Below are 22,882 nucleotides of genomic sequence, written 5' to 3'. Positions count from 1 at the left end.
CACAAATTTTCACCATGTCATTTATAGGCACTTTCTCTGTAGCGTTAACATCATCTTCATTGTCACTGATTATCACGATCAACTTGATTCAAAACCATTTCAGCTACTTCATCATTGGTCAGCGAATGAACAACTGGAGCCTCATTATCCATGATAGACATTGTTTAATATTCACTTCTTCCAGCTTACAGACAGACAGACATTGGGGGTATATTTTTTGCATGTGTGAGTAGATGAGCCGTTATTTTTTTTCTCACTTGACATACACAAGCCTTCAAAGTCACTACCTCGTTTATCATCACTGAACATAGTTGCAGGCCAGAGATTGTGCCAGGCATGCGCAACTTTGTCTGTAGTCACTATGTTCCAAGCATAGGCAACAGTATATATGGCATCCTGCAGACTAAATTTTTTTTTTTTTTTTGAGATGGAGTTTCGCTCTTGTCACCCAGGCCAGAGTGCAATGGCGTGATCTCAGCTCACTGCAACCTCCGCCTTCCAGGTTCAAGCAATTCTGTCTCAGCTTCCGGAGTAGCTGGGATTACAGGTGCCCGCCACCATGCCTGGCTAATTTTTGTATTTTTTAGTACAGACAGGATTTCACCATGTTAGCCAGGCTGGTCCTGAACTCCTGACCTCAGGTGATACACCTGCCTCGGCCTCCCAAAGTGCTGGGATTACAGGCATGAGCCACTGCATCCGGCCTCATACTAAACTTTTTTTGAAAACCTCCATGCCCATTCTTCTGTTTATTGCTGCTAGCATGCTGTTCAAGAAAGTATTTTTATATTTATCCTTTAATGCTTTAAGGATATCCTGGTCACATAGCTGAATCAATAAAGTCACATTTGTGGGGAAGTACATGGCATAAACATGATTTTTGATAAGAATTTCAGCTGGAGAATAAGCAGAACAGTTGTCAAGGAATATAAAATCTTGTAGTCGTCATCCAGTTCAGCTTTCCTGCAGTGACTGTATGCCTCTGGTACAAAATGTTTTTGAAATCAATCAGAAAAGATGTCCTTGGTCATCCATGCCTTTTTGTTAGCAGAATAATGGACTGATAAGAAATTCACTCCTTGAAAAGAAGAGAGGACAAACCTTTGCCTATCACAGCAAGTTTACACTTATGCATGCCTGCAACATTAGCACATCCCAGCACAGCTATTCTGTCCTTGGCATTTTTAATTCCTATAGAGGCTGTCTCATCTGCCACCGTCATTGTCTTTCTGGGGCAATGATGCCAAAATAGTGATGTTTTGTTAGCATTATAGACGTGCTCTGGTATCCAGTTTTCATCACTGATGATATGGGCAAACTCATTAATGACTTTTTCCGCAGCTTTCTGATCTGCAGATGCTTTATCACCACAAATCCTTAAACATTTAGTGCTGTGTCTTTGCTTAAATATCTGCAACCAGCCTGTTGAATAGTCACAGTTCCTTTCAATTTCAAATTCATTGTGATAGATCTTTGCTTGTTTCATGATCAGCATACCATTAAGTGGCATGTGGTCACTGTGATGCTGATGGATCCACTTTTTCAGTGCACAATTGAGATCTTCATATTTTGCATCATACAGTGTTTTTCGATTTTTAATTTACTTGTGTTTATTGCTTTTAGCATAGATCTTCAACAATTTATCCTTCTGTTTCTTCAGATTATACATGGCGGTCACTCTGTCACCATACTTTTCTGTAACAAATTTCATACCTATACCACTGTCCAGTTTCTCTAACAGCTGGACTCTCTGTTGCATAAACATAATAAATGCTTCCTCTTTTTCTTATCACTGATAACCACAGATTAACTTCAGTCTTCTTTGATATTTCTTTTTTTTTTTTTTTTTTTTTGGAGATGGAGTCTTGCGCCGTCACACAGGCTGGAGTGCAGTGGCACGATCTCGGCTCACTGCAACCTCCACCTCCCAGGTTCAAGTGATTTTCCTGCCTCAGCCTCCCAAGTAGCTGGGATTACAGGTGCCCGCCACCACACCTGGCTAATTTTTTTGTATTTTTAGTAGAGACGGGGTTTCACTATGTTGGCCAAGCTGGTCTCAAACTCCTGACCTCGTGATCTGCCCGCCTTGGCCTCCCAAAGTGCTGGAAGTACAGGTGTGAGCCACTGCGCCCGGCCTGATATTTCTTTATACTAACAATAGCTTTACACCACAGAGCAAAGAAAAGAAAAACAAAAACCAAAAAACAACAAAAAAGCAAACCCACAGTGAGTAATGCACGTAGATGAAGGCCCAGTGTGGGCACTGTGGGGAACTTGTCGTTGGCGAATCCAGCCTGCACACATGCCATTTGATTACCTTTGGGGGGCACGCTTGCATAATTTGGGCATGCCCTGAAAAGATATATAGCAGCAGAAAAGGGCTGGGAGGGGCTTTTTTCCCTTGGGGATGCTAGTAAACTGCATAGTGTGTCTGCATTTTGATGGTGACCCATCACATGTGGCCAGGTGTGGAATTTTGCACTTGAGGTATTACTTGTCGGAACTCAAAAAGTTTTGGATTTTGGAGCATTTCAGGTTTTGGATTTTTGGATTAGGGATGCTCAATGCTCAATCTGTAGTAAGGTTTTATCTTAATCAAAAAACAGATCATGATTTTGTTAGGGAATAATAATTCTTCAGATAAATTCAAGAGAAATGTGATCCATTTCACCCACCTTAACACAGAGGCACCAGTGTGCCTGCTAAGGTTATTTATAGATCCGAAGTCACTAAATGGTGCAGATAATCTCCCACTTTTTCTTCCCATCATAGTGTCTGGGCTTATGTTGTTCAACACCAACAGGGTAGCCACTGGGCATTTAAATTCAAATGTAAATTAATTAAAATGAAATGAAAAATTTAATTCTTATTGCACACTATCTACATTCCACACACTATGTAGCCACAGTTGGCCACCATATTAGACAGCAAAGAACTAGAACAGCTATACAATCACAGAATGTATTATTAGACAGCACTGGACATGGTTGGGTTGGTCAAATGAACTGCTATTCAAATTTAATACAACACTGTATGATAAATGGAGACCATTTATTTACTTCCCATTGAGAAAGCTCTAGCCAGATAAATAGATTCCTGCAAATTGGTCCCTAAGATAAATTTTGTAGGGGCCAGAGGCAGTAGTGTCCTTAGACCCAAGCAAGAAAAACCGTGTTCTAGGCCCTCCATTTTAGAGGACACCAACCTGACTCTTCTTATGGGGTGAAAAATCTCCAGGCCAGCACCCAAAGCCTGGGTACCCACTATGTCCCCAAGACCCAGGACCCTGGAATTCCCTGACTGGTATTACCAAAGCCACTTCTTGGCCCTGAGCTAGCTTCTTCTGAGAACTGTCCTCCCAATGAAGGACCCAACAACTGGTATAGGCACACCTGAGATCGAGACGCAGACAGAGGGTGGCTGTTAGAAAGTGTGAACAGAACTTGGTTTTGTGGGCTGCGGTGTTCACACACAGGTACAAAAAATCCCCTCTTGTCCTTGAACATAGCTGGGCACAGGAAGCAAAGGCGGTGAAGGTGTACAGGCCGAAGATTTGGATCTGACTCTTTCCCACCTGCCATGTTTCAGGGAGAAACTCCAAGGTGTCTGAGAATCCTGCTTACAAACCTTCCAGGTTGTTATGAAGGTAATTTCTCAAGGCAGGAGCACAGAATATATTTTATTAGCATGATACAGTCCTTGTAAAATTTTAAACATAGGGTAGGTAAGCCCTGGGCTTGCAAATATTAGGGCGAGGCTGGAAGTCAGAGTAATCAATTCTGTTGGGGTTTCTTGGAGGGTTTGCTCATTATTGCTCGAACTGGTGAACATCTCAAGTATCTTTGCCTGTCGAATTTCTTTCAAAAGGCTGCCTTTCTCGTGAGGTCCAGATGCATCCTTTAGAGACCATCGCTGTTGTTGCTGAAGGCCAGAAACAGCTTCAGATTGTTCACTGTATTGAAGAGGAACCTGTTTACTGGCTCCAGTGTATTTGGGACAAATAAGACTACCATAATGAGGTGAGAAGGCGATTCCTTCCGAAACACTTGGTTTTGGGTACTTTTCCCATAGGGTTGGTCAGGGAAATTCCCTACTCTCGTCCCTACTCCATCCTCCGGGCCACGCTCCCTGGGCCACATGGGCAGTCTCCAGGAGCGCACAAGACTGCTTTGTCCTGTGCCCGCGGTGCGAGCGCGGTGGCGGCGAAGGGAAACGAGCAGGAGAGTGGCCACCGCGGGTGGAGTTTGGACTCGAACTTTCCTCCGTTCGGACTCGAACTTTCCTCCGTTCTCTCTACGAGTTACTGCCTTCCCGCGGGCTCCCCACAACTCCTGCCCGGAGGCCGAGGCCCGGGCGCGCACCGGGTCGGAGTCGGGCTCGGCAGGTCCCGGGCGCGCGCGCCTCCTCCCCGAGGTCCCGGGCAGCTGCAGACACGGGGAGAGCAGGAGAGCCGGGAAAGAGGAGGGGAAGGGGCGGGGGCGGCCGGCGGCGGCGGGCGGGGAGGAGCCGCCGCGGGTCCTGGCCAGGGGAGGAGGCAGTGGCGGCGGCGGCGGCAGAGGAGGAGGAGGAGGCGGTGCTCGCGCCGGGCGGTAGAGCGGCGCTGGGACCCATGCGGCCGTGACCCCCGGCTCCCTAGAGGCCCAGCGCAGCCGCAGCGGACAAAGGAGCATGTCCGCGCCGGGGAAGGCCCGTCCTCCGGCCGCCATAAGGCTCCGGTCGCCGCTGGGCCCGCGCCGCGCTCCTGCCCGCCCGGGCTCCGGGGCGGCCCGCTAGGCCAGTGCGCCGCCGCTCGCCCCGCAGGCCCCGGCCCGCAGCATGGAGCCACCCGGACGCCGGCGGGGCCGCGCGCAGCCACCGCTGTTGCTGCAGCTCTCGCTGTTAGCGCTGCTCGCGCTGCTGGGAGGCGGCGGCGGCGGCGGCGCCGCGGCGCTGCCCGCCGGCTGCAAGCACGATGGGCGGCCCCGAGGGGCTGGCAGGGCGGCGGGCGCCGCCGAGGGCAAGGTGGTGTGCAGCAGCCTGGAACTCGCGCAGGTCCTGCCCCCAGATACTCTGCCCAACCGCACGGTCACCCTGTGAGTATCTCCCGCGACGCCCGGTCCTCTCCCGCTCGGCTCTTTCTTATCTCTCCGCTCAACTTTGGAGCGGGGTTCAGCCGGCGCCCACGCGCTTTTGTGTGGAGCTGTAGGCAGGGGGTGGTGCTAGGAAAGACCTCGTGTGCTTGGCAGGGGTGCAGTTCAGGGAAAGGCAAGGGAATCTGCGTCCGAGCTGCCTCCCAGCTCCACTAGTTTGCAAAGTAAAGTTTTCGGGTTCTCGGGCGCTCCCCGCGCTGTCCCCGGCGCAGCGCTTTTGGGCTGCGCGGTGCCACGTGAGGATGCAAGTAAACACGCAGTCGACAGAGTTAAAGCTCATTCATCCTGGGCTTGGGTGTCCAGAAAACACAATGCTTGATTACAAGCGCCAGTCCTTCTGCTTCTTTGCAAATTAAGTCACACTTACGTGGTAGAGTTTGCAAAACACAAGGACTGTGTGCGAGCCCAAACCCCAAGACGCTTCCTTTGCCTTTTGCTATCTTAATTTTATTACTGTTAAAGAGTACCTTTTAAGATAGAGTTGTTATTAAGGGCTGGAAACATTTCAGATCAATCTGTTTATGTACCTTGCAGTCCCGTTTTCGTGTCTGTGAGGGCTCATATTTAAAAGCCAGGAACATTGGAACTGAAAACTGTGGGTTTATTGAGCCTTCGAACTCGAGGGATTTTTGATTTTCGGATTGAGTTTCCACCTGGAAGGAAAAATTTTGGTAACACACTTGTGCTGGGATTCACGGTTCAGTTTTGCAAACGTAGTTTTGCCAATTCTAGCTGAACAGTTGGCCCCAGTGACTGTCGAGTTTGTTTTCAGAAGGATGAATTGGTTTGGAAAGTTTTGAGTCTAAGTGTTTCTCATGGGTATTTTGTTCAACTGAAATGTGAGTCCCTTGGCTCGGGGTTCCTCTATGTTGTTTTGGTTGGTTTCCTAAAAAAAGAATCAAGGCAGCCACTATACAAACATGATTGCAAGGGCCGCAGCATGATCTATGAAAACACTTAAAGTATGGTTTTAAATGTAACCCAAATTCAGCAGGAGTATACACAGGTAGGCCAGGTATACATTTCATTACTAACACTTTTGTTTACCCTTCATTTCCATTTTTTGAATTAGGAAACATTTAACCATGAAAACTGTGTCTATGTGTCTATTTATGGAGGCATGAAGATGGGTGAAAGAGTTTTTGTTTTATTTGACTCCGTTACTAACACGTTACCATTTGGTGGTGGCAGCAGTTATATTTATTTATTTCTTAGCCAGATTCTTTGAAGTGGAAATTTTCGGTATGGGACTTTAATTACAGTCCAAGTGGAGAAAATCCCAATGTTGGAGGAGATTTTCTTTGTTACTCTGCAAAAATTAGTCATCATGCAGTTATGTTATAAACATTTAGGTTTTGCGTCAATGAGTGGCATTTACGTTGACTCATGTTTAGGTCCAGTTTTTCTGACCTAAAAGTGTCCACAATTTCAGCTGGATTAGGTCAACTACTAGTAAATTGATTTCGCGTTGCAGAAAAAAATAGGGGATATGGTGGTAAATTGATTTTCAGCATATTATCAATTAAACTATTTTACTACATTTTTTTGAAACTGGTTAAAATATAAGTAACTATGCAATGTCATTTCAATACAGTTTTTTTTTTTTTTTTTTTGCCTGAAAGCTTTTTAGATGAAAATAAAGTTACCGTTGGGCATGGTGGGCTCACACCTGTAATCTCAGGGCTTTGTGAGGCCAAAGCGGGTGGATCCCCTGAGGTCAGGAGTTCAAGACCAGCCTGGCCAACATGACGAAACCCTGTCTCTACTAAAAATACAAAAATTAGCCAGGCGTAGTGGCGTATGCCTGTCATTCCAGCTACTTGGAAGGCTGAGGCAGGAGAATCACTTGAACCCGAGAGGTGGAGATTGCAGTGAGCCGAGATCGCACCACTGCACTCCAGCCTATGTAACAGAGTGAGACTCCGATTCAAAAAAAAAAAAGAAAAAAAAATTTGTTTAGTGAATGGGAAGAAGATACAATTAAGGATCAATTAAAGCTGTTCTGCCGGTTGTGGTGGCTCATGCCTGTAATCCTAGTACTTTGAGAGGTGGAAGTGGGTGGATCACCTGAGGTCAGGAGTTCGAGACCAGCCTGGCCAACATGCTTAAAGCCCCATCTCTACTAAAAATACGAAAAATTAGCTGGGCGTGGTGGCGTGCACCTGTAATCCCAGCTACTTGCTACTTGGGAGGCGGAGGCAGGAGAATTGCTTGAACCCAAGGAGAAGGAGTTTGCAGTGAGACAAGAAGGCACCATTGTGCTCCAGCCTGGGTAACAAGAATGAAACTCCATCTCAAAAAAAAAAAAAAAAAAAGAGGAAAGTTGTTCTGGCTGAAGAGGGTTCAGGGTATATGAGGTCCCCCATAGAGGGGTCTTATGGGCCAGTTTCCTCATTTTACTGGGGAGAGAGACTTACCGTAGATAAGGGACTTGCTCACCAGAATTCTCATAGTAGCATCTGAGTCCACGTCCCAGATTCCCGTCCTGCAGTTCAGATGCTTTCTCATTCCTCACCTTGCCTTCATCTTAGTTGAGCACAGTTTTTGTTGAGTGGCCTCTAGGTAGTACGTAGCGTGTTAAAGTTTGGACTGTGTGTTAGTGCCTAGGGCTGCTGCAGATTACTACAGGCTTGGTGGTTTGAAACAACAAATTTATTCGCTCATAGTTCTGGAGGCCACAAACCCAAATCAATCTATTAGCAGGGCCATGCTCTGAGGACTTTAGGAAGAATTCATGCTTGCGTCTCTCATCTTCTGGTTTTCCTTGGCTTGGGGCAGCATCACTTAAGTCTCCGCATCTGTCTTCCATTGGCCTTCTCCCTGTGTGTCTGTGTGTCTCAAGTCCTCTCCTTTCTCTTTTAAGGATACCAGTTTCTGAATTTAGGGTCCACCCTAGGTCCAGGATGATCTCATCCCAAGATCCTTTAATTAAATACATCTGCAAAGACCCTGTTTACAAGTAAGATCACGTTAAAAGGTCAGGACTTGGACATTTCTTTCTATGAAACACTGTCCAGCTCCCGACAGAATACAAATAATAACATGGTCTTTCTTCTCCAGGAAATTACAGATATTTGGGGAGAAAAATTCATGACTAAGTCTCAGAACAGTATGGTCAATGCTCTATTACCAGGGTGCACATGTAGCAAAAGAAACCCAGAGGAGGGCAACCAGGGCCTCCTTCTCCCTCAATCCTAGTGGGATTAAGGATCCTGAGCCAATTCTGGAAAGAGGAAAAAGATCACTGTGGGGCGGGCGCAGTGGCTCACACCTGTAATCGCAGTACTTTGGGAGGTTGAGATGGGCAGATCACTTGAGACCGGGAGTTCGAGACCAGCCTGACCAACATGATGAAACCCCATCTCTACTAAAAATACAGATATTAGCTGGACGTGGTGGCTTGCACCTGTAATCCCAGCTACTAGGGAGACTGAGGCAGGCAGGAGAATCGCTTGAACCCGGGAGGCGGAGGTTGCAGTGAGTGAAGATCGTGCCACTGCACTTCAGCCTGGGTGACAGAGTGAGACTCTGTCTCAAAAAAAAAAAAAAAAAAAAGAAAGAAAGAAAAATGTAACTGTGAAGAAAACGGTGAGGGAACAAGGGGAGGAAATGATAGGTTGGAAGTGGGGGACCCCAGGTGCCCACGGGTTTGGAGAGGACAGTATCTGGTTATGCTGCTGTGCAGCTGGTGTTACTGGAATGTCAAAGGTAAGTGTCTAGTGCCCAGGGTGGTCAGAGAGGAGTCTGTAGGGGCCGAGTCGAGGACGGCCAGGCTCCCTGGTTTGAGCCTTTATCACTTAGGTGTGGCCGGGTGTTTTCAGCTGAGTCGTGATGTGGCCACAGAGAGAAAAATTAACTGATGGGAACTGGGAGAATGGTAAAGATGGGATATAATTTTTTTTTAAATCATGAAAAATAAAGCCATTTCTATTTAGTGGATGAACTGGTCTTCATCATAGCCTAAAAGTCAGATCCTTCAACAGTATTGATGAACACCACTTGTTTCTGTAGCTGTGCTTAAAGAAAGGTCTGGCAGAAATCCTAGGCTTAACTGTGTGTTCCCCGTGTCTCAGGTAGACTTTTGTATTGAGGGATTAAACCGCTTCTATTATTATAACACAGAAATTGAACAAAAATTTACCTACATTTAGTGTTTTTGTTGAAAATATACTTGTTTACTATATTTCTGTGATTTATATTAAATCTTGCTCAATAATGTAAGTTTTGAAAGTTCTGAGGATTTCATTGATGGAAAGTTTTACAAATTTATCACTGCCTTTCTAAATGCGGGTTCCTCGTGATGCTACATGGTGTCTCTAGACAAATAAAAATATAAAACAAAAATTACTTGTAATTTGTCAGATAACCTCCAGGTTTTTCTTAGACTAACACACTAAAATAGTGTGTAGAGTTTTGGTTCTTCATGTTTGTTATCAAAGAACTAATAATTATTTTGGACATCACCAATGTGGCTCAGTACAAAGTACAAGAAAAGAAATGCTCGTATTGTTCAGAGACTTAAATCTAGTTAGGAGGAAGGATTTGCACAATAGGAAGCAGACATTTAGGGAACAATTAAAAGACTATCCCTCATTAAGTAATAAATCCTGTGCTGGAGACTGTTTCAGTGCTTCAGGAAGCCCAAACAGGGGAGAGATCACTGTGGCTGGGGAGTCCTTGGAAGGTATTTTATTTTCCTGGAGAAGTTAGGACTTGAGCATGGCCTAAAGGAAGGGAAGGATTGGATTGAGTGGGGAGAAGGCATTCTGGAGGAAGGGTGGCAGGTGGTGGCTGGCCCACTTGAAGTGGAGAGACGGTATCAGACGAATAGTGGAGAGAGCTTTTGGAACCATCGGCCCGGCCCGTATGTGGTATTTCAAACACAGGCCTGGTTGGGGTCAGTAAGGATTGAGTGCACAGAGGAGAGAGGAGGTGACCCAGGCAGAACCACACTAGAACATGGAGGAACATGAACAGGAGGCTGAGAAGGAGCCTCTGCAGAGGCTGTGGGGAGCACCAGGGGAGAATCTCATCCTGAAAGCTAAGAGAAGTTTATGTGTCAAGGCTGGAATGGCCTTCCCAGTTGAGGTGTTGAGAGATTAAGCCAGAAAGACCAAGGAATAAACAGCACTGGATTTGATGGCCTGGAGTCTGGTGCCCTCCGTGAGCAGTGTCCATGCATCACAGGTGAATAAGCCAATTTGGGTGGCCTGAAAAGAGAAGTGGAATGGGAGCACAGATGAGGGGTTTGGCTTTTGATGGCAGCAGGGAAGTTCATTCTCTACATGTGTGGTCAGTGCACCAGATAGCAATAACTTAAGTGTAGTCTGAGAATGACTGTATGGCAGACGTATCTGAATGTGGTTTGGAGTTCCAAGCTTGGGACCCTGGGAGTGGCCCACCCAGAAAGTCATTTCTTATCTATGAGGAACACCTTAGTCTCCATCTTGTCCCATGGAGCATGGGCCATATTGGGGATCAAGGTCCTTTAGGGTTAATTGAAGGTTGCCAGGTGGAGACGAAACAGTCCTAGCATCAGAGGAGTAGTTATCCCTACCTACGGGGGAAGGTGCTAAGTGAAGATGCTGAGTGAACTGCATGCTTTTTTTTTTCTTTTCTTTTTTTTTTTTTTTTTTTTGAGATGGAGTCTCGCCTTGTTTCCCAGGCTGGAGTGCAGTGGGGCGATCTTGGCTCACTGCAGCCTCCGCCTCCCAGGTTCAAGCGATTCTCCTGCCTCAGCCCCCCGAGTAGCTGGGATTACAGGTGCACGCCACCACGCCCAGCTAATTTTTTTGAATCTTTAGTAGAGATGGGGTTTCACCATGTTGGCTAGGCTGGTCTTGAACTGCTGACCTTGTGATCTGCCCGCCTCGGCCTCCCAAAGTGCTGGGACTACAGGCATGAGCCACCACTCCCGGCTGTGAACTGCATGCTTTTTGCAAGTTGTGAGTTTGTCTGCTGGGGCATGCAGTTCTCCTGTCCAGCCCGCCAGCACTGAACTCTCTCCCCTGCATGTAAGCCCTCAGTGAAACTCCATGTTCTGTTCACTAGCTCTGGGTTTCTTCTTCTTGAACCTGGTGCAATCCCATCTGGAGTGGGTAGGGGTTCAGCACAATACCTTGTCTTGGGAGAAAGGGTGGAACATGGGTGTCAAGGCAGGCGTGAGGGCAGTGGGGCGCAGGTGGGACGAAGAGGGAATTCTGGCCCGTTGCTTCTATTTTCTCAAAGACATCTAGGCAGGGCGAGGGGAAAATGGGCCAAGAGGAAGGGGAAAGAGAAGAGAAATGTTCTTTTGGAATGTGAACCTACTGGGGATTGCAGAAAAGTCAGCAGGGAGGATCTTTTTGCAGTTTTGCCTTCTGATCAGATTCAAAGGGAGATGGTCAGTGCAGTTGTTTTTCTTCACCTGGATTCAGCCTAGTGATGGGAATCCTTGGGTGTGGCCAGGTTGCTTCTTTGCCAGATGAGTGCAGCCAAGGGAGAGAGGAGCAAAGTGATTATAATCTGTAGGCCAGCAAGACGCCACAGCCTGAATTCTCACCAGCAGAGCCACTGGATCAAGAGTAAGATTGTTATCTTTGAATGCAAAATGTTACATACATCTGCAGCCTGATTTCTCAATACCCAGCACAGATTACTTTTTCCATGGACATCGGTTGAGGCAGTGTTACGTTGTAAACACAGTGGCCAGTGGTTCAGGGTTAAAATAAGACGTGATGCTTTCATCCAGGGGTCAGTCTTTTATACAAATTATTTGCTTCACCAAAGTCTACCTGTCAGTGTCCCCTGAGCAGTTTATATTTTGCTTCCTGTGTGCCTTTGCTGACACCCTTGCCTTGGAACCCCAGTCTGGGAAATTCTGGGATATTCTTTAATACCCAACTCAGCTGCTACGAACTCTTCACTGTTCTGGCATTTTGATCCTTCCATCCCTGAACCCAGGTAGCTATTAGTGTTTGTGCTCTTGTGTCGCTTTCTATGATACTGGTGCTTCTCTCAGAATGCATATACCCTTCAAAGCAAGGACTCTGACTTGTCTTCGCACAGCGCCTCGAGTATGGGTGGGTACGTAATTGTTCTTTATGGGCAAGAGTTATGCTAAGAGAGATACGACTACGTGGTGGAAAAGCAGGAAAAGTTGGGGATAGAAGACGGATGCAGATTCATATGTTTACCTTATTATAGCAAATGAGAACATGTCTTTATTTAGTTTATTAGGTTCATAGCTGTGGGATCTCTGATTCAAGGATGGGTATATTCAATCTATCTGCAGTCACATGTGATCTCCTTGATCTTATGTGTGTGGCAAACACACACATATAGACTGTGTTGGGAAGTGGCTTGAATTCCTACCGGGAATATTGCTCAGAAATCTTGCAGGATTGGGGGCACAGTTTGGCATTTGATCCATGAATGCAAGTTGTAAGCTTTTCTGATATGATGACAGGGTTGCTTATCACCCAGCCTCAAAATCCTGTTGTTTCTTGCCTGCTTGGAGTCCTCCAGCACCAGGAGAAGTTGGTGGGTTTGGCAAGATAGCAAGTCCCAAAACAAACGAATATGGTAATGTTTGGTGAGGTTGCTCCCAGTGCAGCTCCAGCTTCTGTTCCCAGGAGCCTATAAAGATGGTTTAAAAAACAGACAAAGACAGAAGTAAAAACTCCTGAAAGTAACTCAGAAAATGACACGGGATGTAGTTTCTTATAAGACTATTCAGTGACTTATTTTTCCATTCAGCTGCTTCTCAGGAAGCAGTAGTTTACTGGCTTGATGCTATGGAGGAATCTTAACTCTAGAGAACAGAGCTAATTTATTGTGTCAATGTTTTTCTTATAAACAAAGATTAGAATACAGAGTTCTTTGAGTATTAGTAGCCTATTTTATTTATTTTATTTTTTTTTGAGATGGAGTCTTGCTCTGTTGCCCAGGCTGGAGTGCAGTGGCGCGATCTCGGCTCACTGCAAGCTCCACCTCCTGGGTTCACGCCATTCCCCTGCTTCAGCCTCCTGAGTAGCTGGGACTACAGGCACCCGCCACCATGCCCGGCTAATTTTTTTTTTAATTTTTAGTAGAGATGGGGTTTCATCGTGTTAGCAAGGATACTCTCGAGCTCCTGACCTCGTGATCCGCCCGCCTTGGCCTCCCAAAGTGCTGGGATTACAACTGTGAGCCACTGCACCTGGCTGAGTATTAGTAGCTTATTAACTCAGTTTTTGCAAAGATTAGGAAGCTATAAATGCAAACTTGCTCAATAAGTTTTTAATGTAAAACAATATAATTTTAATGCTTGATGTACAGTTTAGCTTACATTTATGTTCAAATACACACAATTTTAGTCTGAAGAGGGAGCTTTACAAAAGTACACTATTCCAAGGATTTTTTTTTTCCGTCTTGACTAAAGTTTCAGAAATGTGGCATGTCTGGTAAGGGAATTACCTATGTGTAGCGGGTAGAGTGGGACAGAGATGAGTTAGGTGCCTCCCAGAAGGCACATGTCTGTATTGGCCACTTTTAGTACCACACTGAGCACATTGCAGATACTAAGTTTTGCTTTTGCCTTGGTTTGTTTGTTTGTTTGTTTTTGAGATAGGGTCTCACTCTGTCACCCAGGCTGGAGTGCAGTGGTGCGATCTTGGCTCAGTGTAACCTCTGCCTCCCCGTCTCAAGTGATTCTTGTGCCTCAGCTTCCCGAGTAGCTGGGACCACAGACACGCACCACCATGCCCGGCTAAGTTTTGTATTTTTGCTAGAGATGGGGTTTCTCCACATTGGCCAGGTTGGTCTTGAACTCCTGACTTCAAGTGATTGGTGCACCTTGGCCTCCCAAAGTGCTGGGATTACAAGCATGAGCCACTGTGCCCGGCCTTATTTTGCTTTTCATCCAGCAAAGCATTTCTTGTCCTCAGATCTTTCCTGTTCAGGGCCTGAAGGGTAAAAATGGAAGGTTTAAGAGGTTGATAGAAAAATACTCCAGCACATTCCTACTTCTCCCCCCATCTTCAACACCCCTGGTTTTTTTGTTCTTTTTTGTCTGCAGGTGGTGAGTCCCAGGGTAAATCTGTGCCTTCCTGCATACAGGGTGGGCTGGCCAAAGACCAAAACTTTCACTTTTGGTATTTACTCTTCTCCAGTTGCATTCTTGATAATTTGTACCCTAGTTTCCTAAATTTGTATCCTAAACTTGCTTTTGCATTCATTTAGCAAATATTCAGTGCCACCCCTGGTTGTGGATGTATGTGAATTCTTATCTCTGGGCTTGACTTTTGTTTTGGTCTACTAGACCAGTTTTATCTTAGTCTTGTACCTCTTCCTAGATCTTCACCTCTTGCCTTCTAGCTATTCAATATCTGTCATACCTCCCCTCGGTTATATGTGACCCTGTAGCTCTTTTTGATGTGATTTAATCTGCATCTTCCTCTGTTGTTATACTCTGCTAAAACAGCAGGGGGATAACGGTGGAATTTTAGAAATTCTTTTTTTTTTTTTTTTTGAGACAGAGTCTCGCTCTGTCGCCCAGCTTGGAGTGCAGTGGTGCGATGTCTGCTCACTGCTACCTCCGTCTCCCGGACTCAAACCGTTCTCCTGCCTTAGCCTCTCGAGTAGCTGGGATTACAGGTGCCCACCACCATGCCTAGCTAATTTTTGTATTTTTAGTAGAGATGTGGTTTCATCATCTTGGCCAGGTTGGTTTCCCTCAAATGATCCGCCCACCTCAGCCGCCCAAAGCACTGGGATTACAGGCATGAGCCACAGTGCCTGGCCAGAATTTCAGAAATTCTAAATGGGCAACGGGAGTTTCTAAAGGAGAATTTGCAAGACGGTTTTAAGAACAACCTTGCCAAAGGGACTGATGGATCTTTTTGCTCTGTGACCATCATTGATTTTTTTCCCATGTCCCACTGCTGGGCACAAAACCTTTTTTCCACCTAGAATGTCTTAGACTTGCTAAGTGACTCACACAGTCATCTGCATTATTTATGGCAGTTCTAGCCAAGATTTTTCATGCCATGACACAGATAGACAATGATGATGTGTGCACTGGAGTGAAATGGTGAAGGATGCTCCTGGCCAGAGCGCTTTGCACTAGGCTTGCATCCATCCAAGTCCCAGCATCAGAGGAGTAGTTATCCCTACCTTCCTGTAACCTGGTTGGTCAGTTTGCGGTTGAAGTTTTCAACCTTGCATTTGAATCAACAGAAAGCATTAAAAGTTCAGATGCTTGGGCCACAGACTTCATGTTCTGATGTATTGTTCAGGGATGGGGCCTGGACGTTGATATTTTTCGGAGCCTCGTGGGGTGGTTCTGGTAACACCTGGGTTGAGAACCTGCTGCTTAGTAGCCCAGCGACCTGAAGGGTTAATCCTAGTCACCATCTGTCATCTGCCACAAAAAAAGAAGGTAGAAGAAAGAGCACAGGAGCCAGTTGAGGGCAGCTACCTCATGTGAGAGGGAGGGGCTGGTACAAGCAGAGGAAAGACGATGAAATCAAGAGGCATTTCTAGGACAGAGAGCTGAGAGCTTCAGGGCAGGGCCTTATTCATAGAATCCAGGAAAAATGACTACTGGTAAAGCAGAGAGTGGCGTGCTGAAGCCAAGGGTAAGGACAATAAGGTTTTAGAGATGTACTGTGGAGTTAAATGAATAAAATGAGAGGGCTAACAGCAGCAAGCATCTGTCCAACAGTATTTGAGGGCCTGCTATTGACAGGCACCTTGGAGAGACGCGAGATTTTCTTTGTCAGGACACATAGCTTTGTTGTCAGGCTGTGAAACTGAACCAACTTGGGTATCAGGCATTTGGTAGTTTCTTTTAGCGCCTCATCATTTCAGATGACTGACATTCTTGGTTCTTAATTTAAATAAAGTTTTTAAAACTTACATTTTTTGTCTTTTTTTTTCTTTCCTCTATTTTGCCTTCTGAAGTTTAAATTGCATAATGTTTGAATTGTGCATATTTGCAATCTTTTGTTCTTGAGTACTCACCATGGTTGGGGGCAGGTGTGTAGAATTGGGTATCACACACACAGAAGGCTAAATTATCCATCACCCTCACCATGGACAATTTAGGCTTCATTCTATTTAGAATTTTTATTAAGCTCTTTTTATGATTCTGTCTGAAGACAGGGCTGTGATAAGCATGAGAAAATCTTTTGTCAAAATTGCTAACTCTGTATGTTAAAGTGCTGCGCCCCTCATATTCAAGAATTGTTCTTGAGGGCTAAGATGTAGAATAAATGTGCCCCTACCAAGACTAGGGGGACATAGAGGTTCCCTTAAGTTGTCTAAGCTCCCCAGTCTCAGTACCATTCTCTACCCTCTCCCCAGGTACTGTACACATCATACACAGTATGTGATTAGTAAATGCGATCGGTAAATGTTCGTGAATTAAATTCACTCCCAATATGAGGACATTTCTCAGTTAGAATACATGGTTCCAAGTATGTGACCTGGTCCTATCTAGAATGTCAGTTCTATTGAGGTGTCAGAGACTTCGTTTCCTCATGTATCCATAGCACCTAGTATAGTGACAGGCATTTAACAGCCAGTGCTGCCATGGCCTTGTATTGTGGGTGGAATAGTAGAAAGCAGGTTGTGCCTCCTTCTAGTTAATTGAAAGAAAGTTAGAGCAACTATGGAGATATAACTGTAATGCAGGTTCTTTAACATAGTTGTTGAAATGTTCTTTCTTTAAGCCTGCTTGGATCTGAGTAATTAATACGTTTCCCATCAAGATAAGACTTAAAAGTATTCTTTGTTTTATTGTGCAATTCTTCCTGATTCTTTTCTTATGAGAAAGGCAAAGAGAGATTGACTACTGGTGTATTCATCTCCAGGGCAGTGTTTAAGATGGATAAACTTTCTATTAGATTTATTATTATTTTTAACCTGCTGTTTGTTTATTTGTTTTCAATGAGACCAAATGTAAACATCCTTTGTGCCTAAGATGCAGTTAGAATTCTAAAGTCTTTCCAGTAACCTGGAAGTGCAGTCTATCCCAGTGGACAGTGTTAGGCTGGCTCTTCATTCCTTGGGACCACCTCTTACCTCCTGTTTGCTTGCATTGTGACGGCTGTCATACTGTTTTGGAATTATTTATTTACAACCCTAGTTCTCCTACTAGATTGTAGACTCTTGATGGCCATATTTATCTCTGCATCCCTAGAGTCTAGCATGTAAGCACTCAGTAAATCTTTATACAAAGAGGTCTCATTTTTCTTACTGGTTTTTTTTTTTTCCCTTAAGTAGGACTGGTCAGAATCTTACATTAGTCTTATGCAGGATGAATCTGTCATGGATAAACTTGAGACTCTTCAAAGCAACATAACCAACATACAAGGTCAAGGCTTAAACTCCCACTCTTCATCTGATAGTAAAAACTGTCTTTCACCCAGATTTTTTTTTTCATTTCTTGATCCAGTTCCCACCTACCTCTTGAGGAGCCATTGCTTTTCTTTTTTCTGTTTTGAAGTTCTCTCCCAGTTTGTGATGTTTCTCCTTGTTGCACACAGCCACTTCCTTTCTTCCTCTGTTAAAAAAGCTCCTCTCTCCAGAATACTCCCTTGTAGCACCATGATTGAATGACCACTCTTTCTTAAGTGAACTTCTTGAAAACTAGCTTGAATCCATCCTCTTCATTTCCTTACCTCTTATTTCAGTTTCAGCCTATTGCTGTCTAGCATATATCTGCCATTCTGCATGTGATATATCTCAATGCCTGTCCTCATTTGCAGCATTCCACCCTATATGTGGCCTATATACCGCCATCTTCTGTCCCACGCTCTTACTGAAGTCTGCTTAGATTAGACCATTTTAAAGTCCATCACTACGTACTTCTTCCTCTTCTGGTCCTTTAGCTTGATGGACACACCTGGTTTCATACTTACTAATTATTGCATTTGGCAACTGTATTTACTACTTAAACCATTCTTTCACCCTCATGTGGTTTGGGTTGGTTGTCGCTCTCAGGAGGACCTGGCTAGCTTGGCTGCATGGTTTCCCTGCCAAAATAGATACAGGAAGGGTAGTACCTCCTAGGGGATGCTGTGCTTTTTGAGATAAGGCTCCTGGGAATAGGTGTCATCCAGTCTGAACCTATGAGAAATGGAGATTGCTTGAGATTATTGCCTACTTAAAGAACCTTAGTGAACTGTTCTACTAGGATTTACTTTTCAGAGCTCCTTGATGGGGGAAAAAAAAAAAAATTACACATTCGAGTTCTTCCCTCAGGGATAAAGTTGAAAAACTTGTCCATCAGCTTAGCTAGAAGTTAGCAACCACAGACAGAAACTTTGTAATGCTTTTTTTTTTTAAAGTTTAATAATATTCTTAGTTCTCATATTAGTTTTTTTTTCATCTTTTCCCTTTTTTTGTGATTATAAAACTTTTTACATTGGAATTGTTCTGTTACTGTGTGGAGCAAAAAATGAGAGGGGAAATTGTTTCGACCTTTTATACTAAGTCTTAGTATATCCAGAGGGGAGTGTAGGTGGTGGCAGCTTTACAATGGAAAGGAAACCTGGGGTGTCCCCAGGACCTGCAGTCAATGAATAACAGGCTCCCTCCGTGACTGGTAAGAGAGTTTTGGGAGGTGAGTATAACATGACTCATTCAGGTTCTTTCTTGCTCTTTAATTTCTGTGATATTTTGCTGGTCTATGAAACTGATAAGCCTTAATGGTTGCAGTTTATTCTGACCCAGAGTTTATTTTCTAGTGATGCCTTTATTTTTTTGTTGGGATGTTGCTGGATAGTAAAGTAAAACTGAAGATCCTGGCCTTTCTCATTGTTCTCCTTCAAGAAAATGGGATTTCAGAAAACACTTCTCTTTAGCCTTCTCATGAAATTAATTTCATAGACCTGTTTCTTGTTTTGATGGAACCCCTGTAGAGTTACCTAATATAAAGGTATATTAAGATTTTCTAGAGAAACAGAACCCATAGGCTAGATGAAGAGATAGATTTAAGAGGAGAGTTCTTGCAGGTGTTGGCTTACATGGTTATAAGGAAGTCCCATGATCTGTAGCCTGGAGAACCAGGACAGCTGGTGATGTGTTTCAGTCCAGGTTCAAAGGTCTGAGAGTCTGAGAATCAGGTGGACGGGAGGTTGTTAGTCCTGGGCTGGGTCTGAAAGCTTAAGAACTTAAGGCCGGATGTCTGGGGGCAGGAGACGATTGTCTCAGCTCTAGCACAGAACGAATTTGCCCTGCTGCCTCTTTGTTTATTCAGGCCCTCAGTGTATTGGAAGATGCCCACTTAAAGTAGGCAGTCTACTTAAAGAGGACCAGTCTACTTTGGTCTTCCCCAAAGTGGATTAGGGAGGATCATCTGCTTTACTCAGTTATCAATTTAAGTGCTAATCTCTTCTGGAAATGCCCTCATAGACACACCCTGAAATAATGGTTTACCAGCTATCTGGGCACTTCTTACTTTACATTCACAAGTAATATTAACCATCACAACAGAGTAAAAAAACCTGTTGTTGTTGTTGTTATTGTCTTGCTTTTTTAAAGGAGAGATTTATTTCTACTGCTAGTTTAACTTCCTCCTAAAACTGGTTTGGTAATATTCGTGAACTCCCATGACTAGAGAAACTTCAGGTGTCTGTAGAGCTCTTTGACTTTCAGAACTTTGTTGTAAGTGTCCTTAACTGATTTGAAAGTTCTAATAACAACCAACGTTGGAATGTTTATCGTGTTCTAGGTGCTGTGCCAAATGCTCCCCGCACAACCTCTCACTTGATCGCTAAAACAGCTTTATGAGCTCCGTATTGTCTGCATTTTACAGGAGTGCCAACTGAAGCCTGGACAAGTAAATTATCTTCTCAGGTTACACATAGGCTGCTGGGCCTGGCTTCTGGCCTTCAATTCTAACTATTGTTATTTTCGTGAAAGTGACACCTTAAGTGCTTTCTTTGGTAGTGGTGTTGGGGTAAGCCTTTGTAGAACAGTTGTTACAGAAAACTTGTTTACATGGAAGCATTCCTTCAGCGATGACTGACAGACGGGAAAAGCAAAGTGCAGGTTGACCATCTCAAATATGAAAATGTGAAATCCAAAATGCTCCAAAATCCAAAACTTCTTGGGATTGACATGATGCTCATAGGAAATGCTCTTTGGAGCATTTTGGATTTTAGATTTTTGGGTTCGGGATGCTAAACCTGTAAGTATAATGCAAATATTCCAAATTCTGAAAAAAGGCGAAATCAGAAACACTCTTGGTCCCAGACATTTAGAATGAGGGCTATGCAACCTGTAACTGAGAATTTTTACCTAGTGCATATTATGTCCAAGTAAGTAACAACTGTTGAAGGAAAGAATTTTAACATCCCATTTTACTCTCATTAAGTGGTTGTGGAAATGACCAATGGCATTTATACTTAGGTTTGTAACATCATCCATTTATTATACAATCAGTCTTTCTTCGCTTATCTGCTGCATTCTTGAGATTGAAAATTTTATCCTGGAATAATAAATGACCCTATCTCAAACAGCTGCCATGTTAAGATGAATAAGAACATCATAGGGGGAGTAGATGCATTTTTGGGAGGCCTCCATCTGAAGTGACATGAATTCATAACACTCTAGTTCTGTCTACATGTCATGCTGTTACTGGGTGAGCAGGGAACTGTCATTCCTACACCTTATTTAATAAAGGTGATCAGAATGGAGGATAAAGGGAAATAGCATGAGACTGTGAATGGATGTGGGGATTCGCATTGGTTTTGCTACCAAGTAGAATTGTGTCACCTAGCAAATCACAACATTTCTGGCCTTCACTTTCCTGACTAATAAAACGAGGTTTTTGAACTAGGCTGTCTTTACTGATTCTTTAACTGCTAAAGTTCTATGATTTTACATATGAAACCAAACCTAACAACATTGCTAACATGTATTTTTCAAAGCCACAGAAGTTACATGCACATTTAATGAAGTTCCAGTGACTATTAGAATTGGCTGATTGTACCATTATATTGCATTATAATAGTAAGGGTGAGGGTTGTTTACTTGTTTGGGGAAGGGGGGCATTGGGTCTACTTGTACTTAAGCCTCAGGCCTGCCTGCTTCCTGATCTTTGCTTGCCTTTTCTCACTACTAAGTGCCCCTCACTTACAAGCTGAGACCTGCCCTCTTCCCCCTAGGGCTAATGCCTGTGTTGGGATCTTGAGCTCTCTTTTTGTTAACTGGTTTTCTGTGTTTTTTTGTTTTTTGTTTTTTTTTGAGATGAGTCTCGCTGTGTCACTCAAGCTGGAGCGCAGTGGTGTGATCTCTGCTCACTGAAACCTCTGCCTGCCGGGTTCAAGCAATTCTCCTGCCTCAGCCTCCTGAGTAGCTGGGATTACAGGCATGCACCACCAAGCCTGGCTAATTTTTGTATTTTTAGTAGAGACAGGGTTTCACCATGTTGTTCAGACTGGTCTCAAACTCCTGACCTTGTGATCCGCCCACCTTGGCCTCCCAAAGTGCTGGCATTACAGGCGTGAGCCACCGCGCCTGGCCCTCCTTTTTTCTTTTTTGGGACGGTGTGTGGCTCATTGCTTAGGCTGGATTGCAGTGGCACAATCTCAGCTTACTACAACCTCCGCCTTCCTGGTTCAAGTGATTCTTCTCCCTCAGCTTCCCGAGTAGCTAGGATTACAGGCGCCCGCCACCATGCCCTGCTAATTTTGTATTTTTAGTAGAGGCGAGGTTTCACCAAGTTGGTCTGGCTGGTCTTGAACTCCTGACCTCAGGTGATCCACCCAACTTGGCCTCCCAAAGTGCTGGGATTACAGGTGTGAGCCACTGCACCCGGCCTTGTTAACTGGTTTTCTTTTTTTGTCCCTGAGTTCCTGTCTTTAGGATCTGAACACTTGATTTTTATTTATTTTTGTTTTTTTTTTTGTTTGTGAAACTCGTTTCGCTTTTGTTGCCCAGGCTGGAGTGCAATGGCACGATCTCGGCTCACTGTGCAACCTCTGCCTTCTGGGTTCAAGCAATTCTCCTGCCCCACCCAGTCTCCTGAGTATCTGGGATTACAGGCTCCTGCCAGCACGCCCGGCTAATTTTTGTACTTTTTAGTAGAGACGGGGTTCACCACTTTGGCCTGGCTGGTCTTGAACTCCCGACCCCAGATGATCCGCTTGCCTCGGCCTGCCAAAGTGTTGGGATTACAGCTGTGAGCCACTGTCCCCGGCCTTTTTTTTTTTTTTTTTTTTTTTTTTTTCAGACGGGGTCTTGTTCTATTGCCCAGGCTAGAGTGCAGTGGTTTGATCATAGCTCACTGTAGCCTTGAACTCCTGGGCTCAAACAATCCCCCACCTCAGCCTCCCAAAGCGCTGGGATTATAGGCATGAGCTACCACACCCGGCCTGAACACTTGATCCCTTTTTTTTTGAGACAGTAATGATGCGATCTTGGCTCACTGCAATGTACGCCTCAAGTAGCTGGGATTATAGGCGCCCGCCACCATGTCTGGCCAATTTTTTTGGATTTTAGTAGAGACAGGGTTTCACCATGTTGGCCGGGCTGGTCTGGAACTCCTGACCTCAGGTGATCTTCCCTCCTTGGCTTCCGAAAATGCTGGGATTACTGGCGTGAGCCACCATGCCCGGCCTCACTGGAGCTCTTTTAATAGGTGAACTCTGGTTGCCCCTTTGCATGTCTCTTATTCCTTCCTCTGCTATAGGAATATAGGCTTTTAAACCCCAACTCCATGAGTAGACCAGCCTGCTTCTCTGAATTTCTGAGTACCAGGTGAACCTGCAGGGTGTCATGTC

At 44.7% G+C, this 22,882-nt stretch overlaps 1 protein-coding gene across 1 annotated transcript in view; it reads left to right on the top strand.

Annotated features, from left to right (window-relative positions):
• The first annotated feature begins 4,539 nt into the window (after nt 1-4,539).
• ADGRA3 (adhesion G protein-coupled receptor A3) overlaps nt 4,540-22,882 on the top strand; it is a 128,849-nt gene continuing 110,506 nt past the window's right edge. Inside the window, exon 1 of the mRNA XM_019025843.4 lies at nt 4,540-5,072. Within this exon, the coding sequence (XP_018881388.3) occupies nt 4,816-5,072 (257 nt within the window). The 5' untranslated portion in view covers nt 4,540-4,815. The remainder of the gene's footprint in view (nt 5,073-22,882) is intronic.

This window comes from Gorilla gorilla, chromosome 3, assembly GCF_029281585.2.
Source record: "Gorilla gorilla gorilla isolate KB3781 chromosome 3, NHGRI_mGorGor1-v2.1_pri, whole genome shotgun sequence".
NCBI classification, from domain to species: domain Eukaryota; kingdom Metazoa; phylum Chordata; class Mammalia; order Primates; family Hominidae; genus Gorilla; species Gorilla gorilla.
This window is presented reverse-complemented; position numbering and strand designations above follow the sequence as displayed.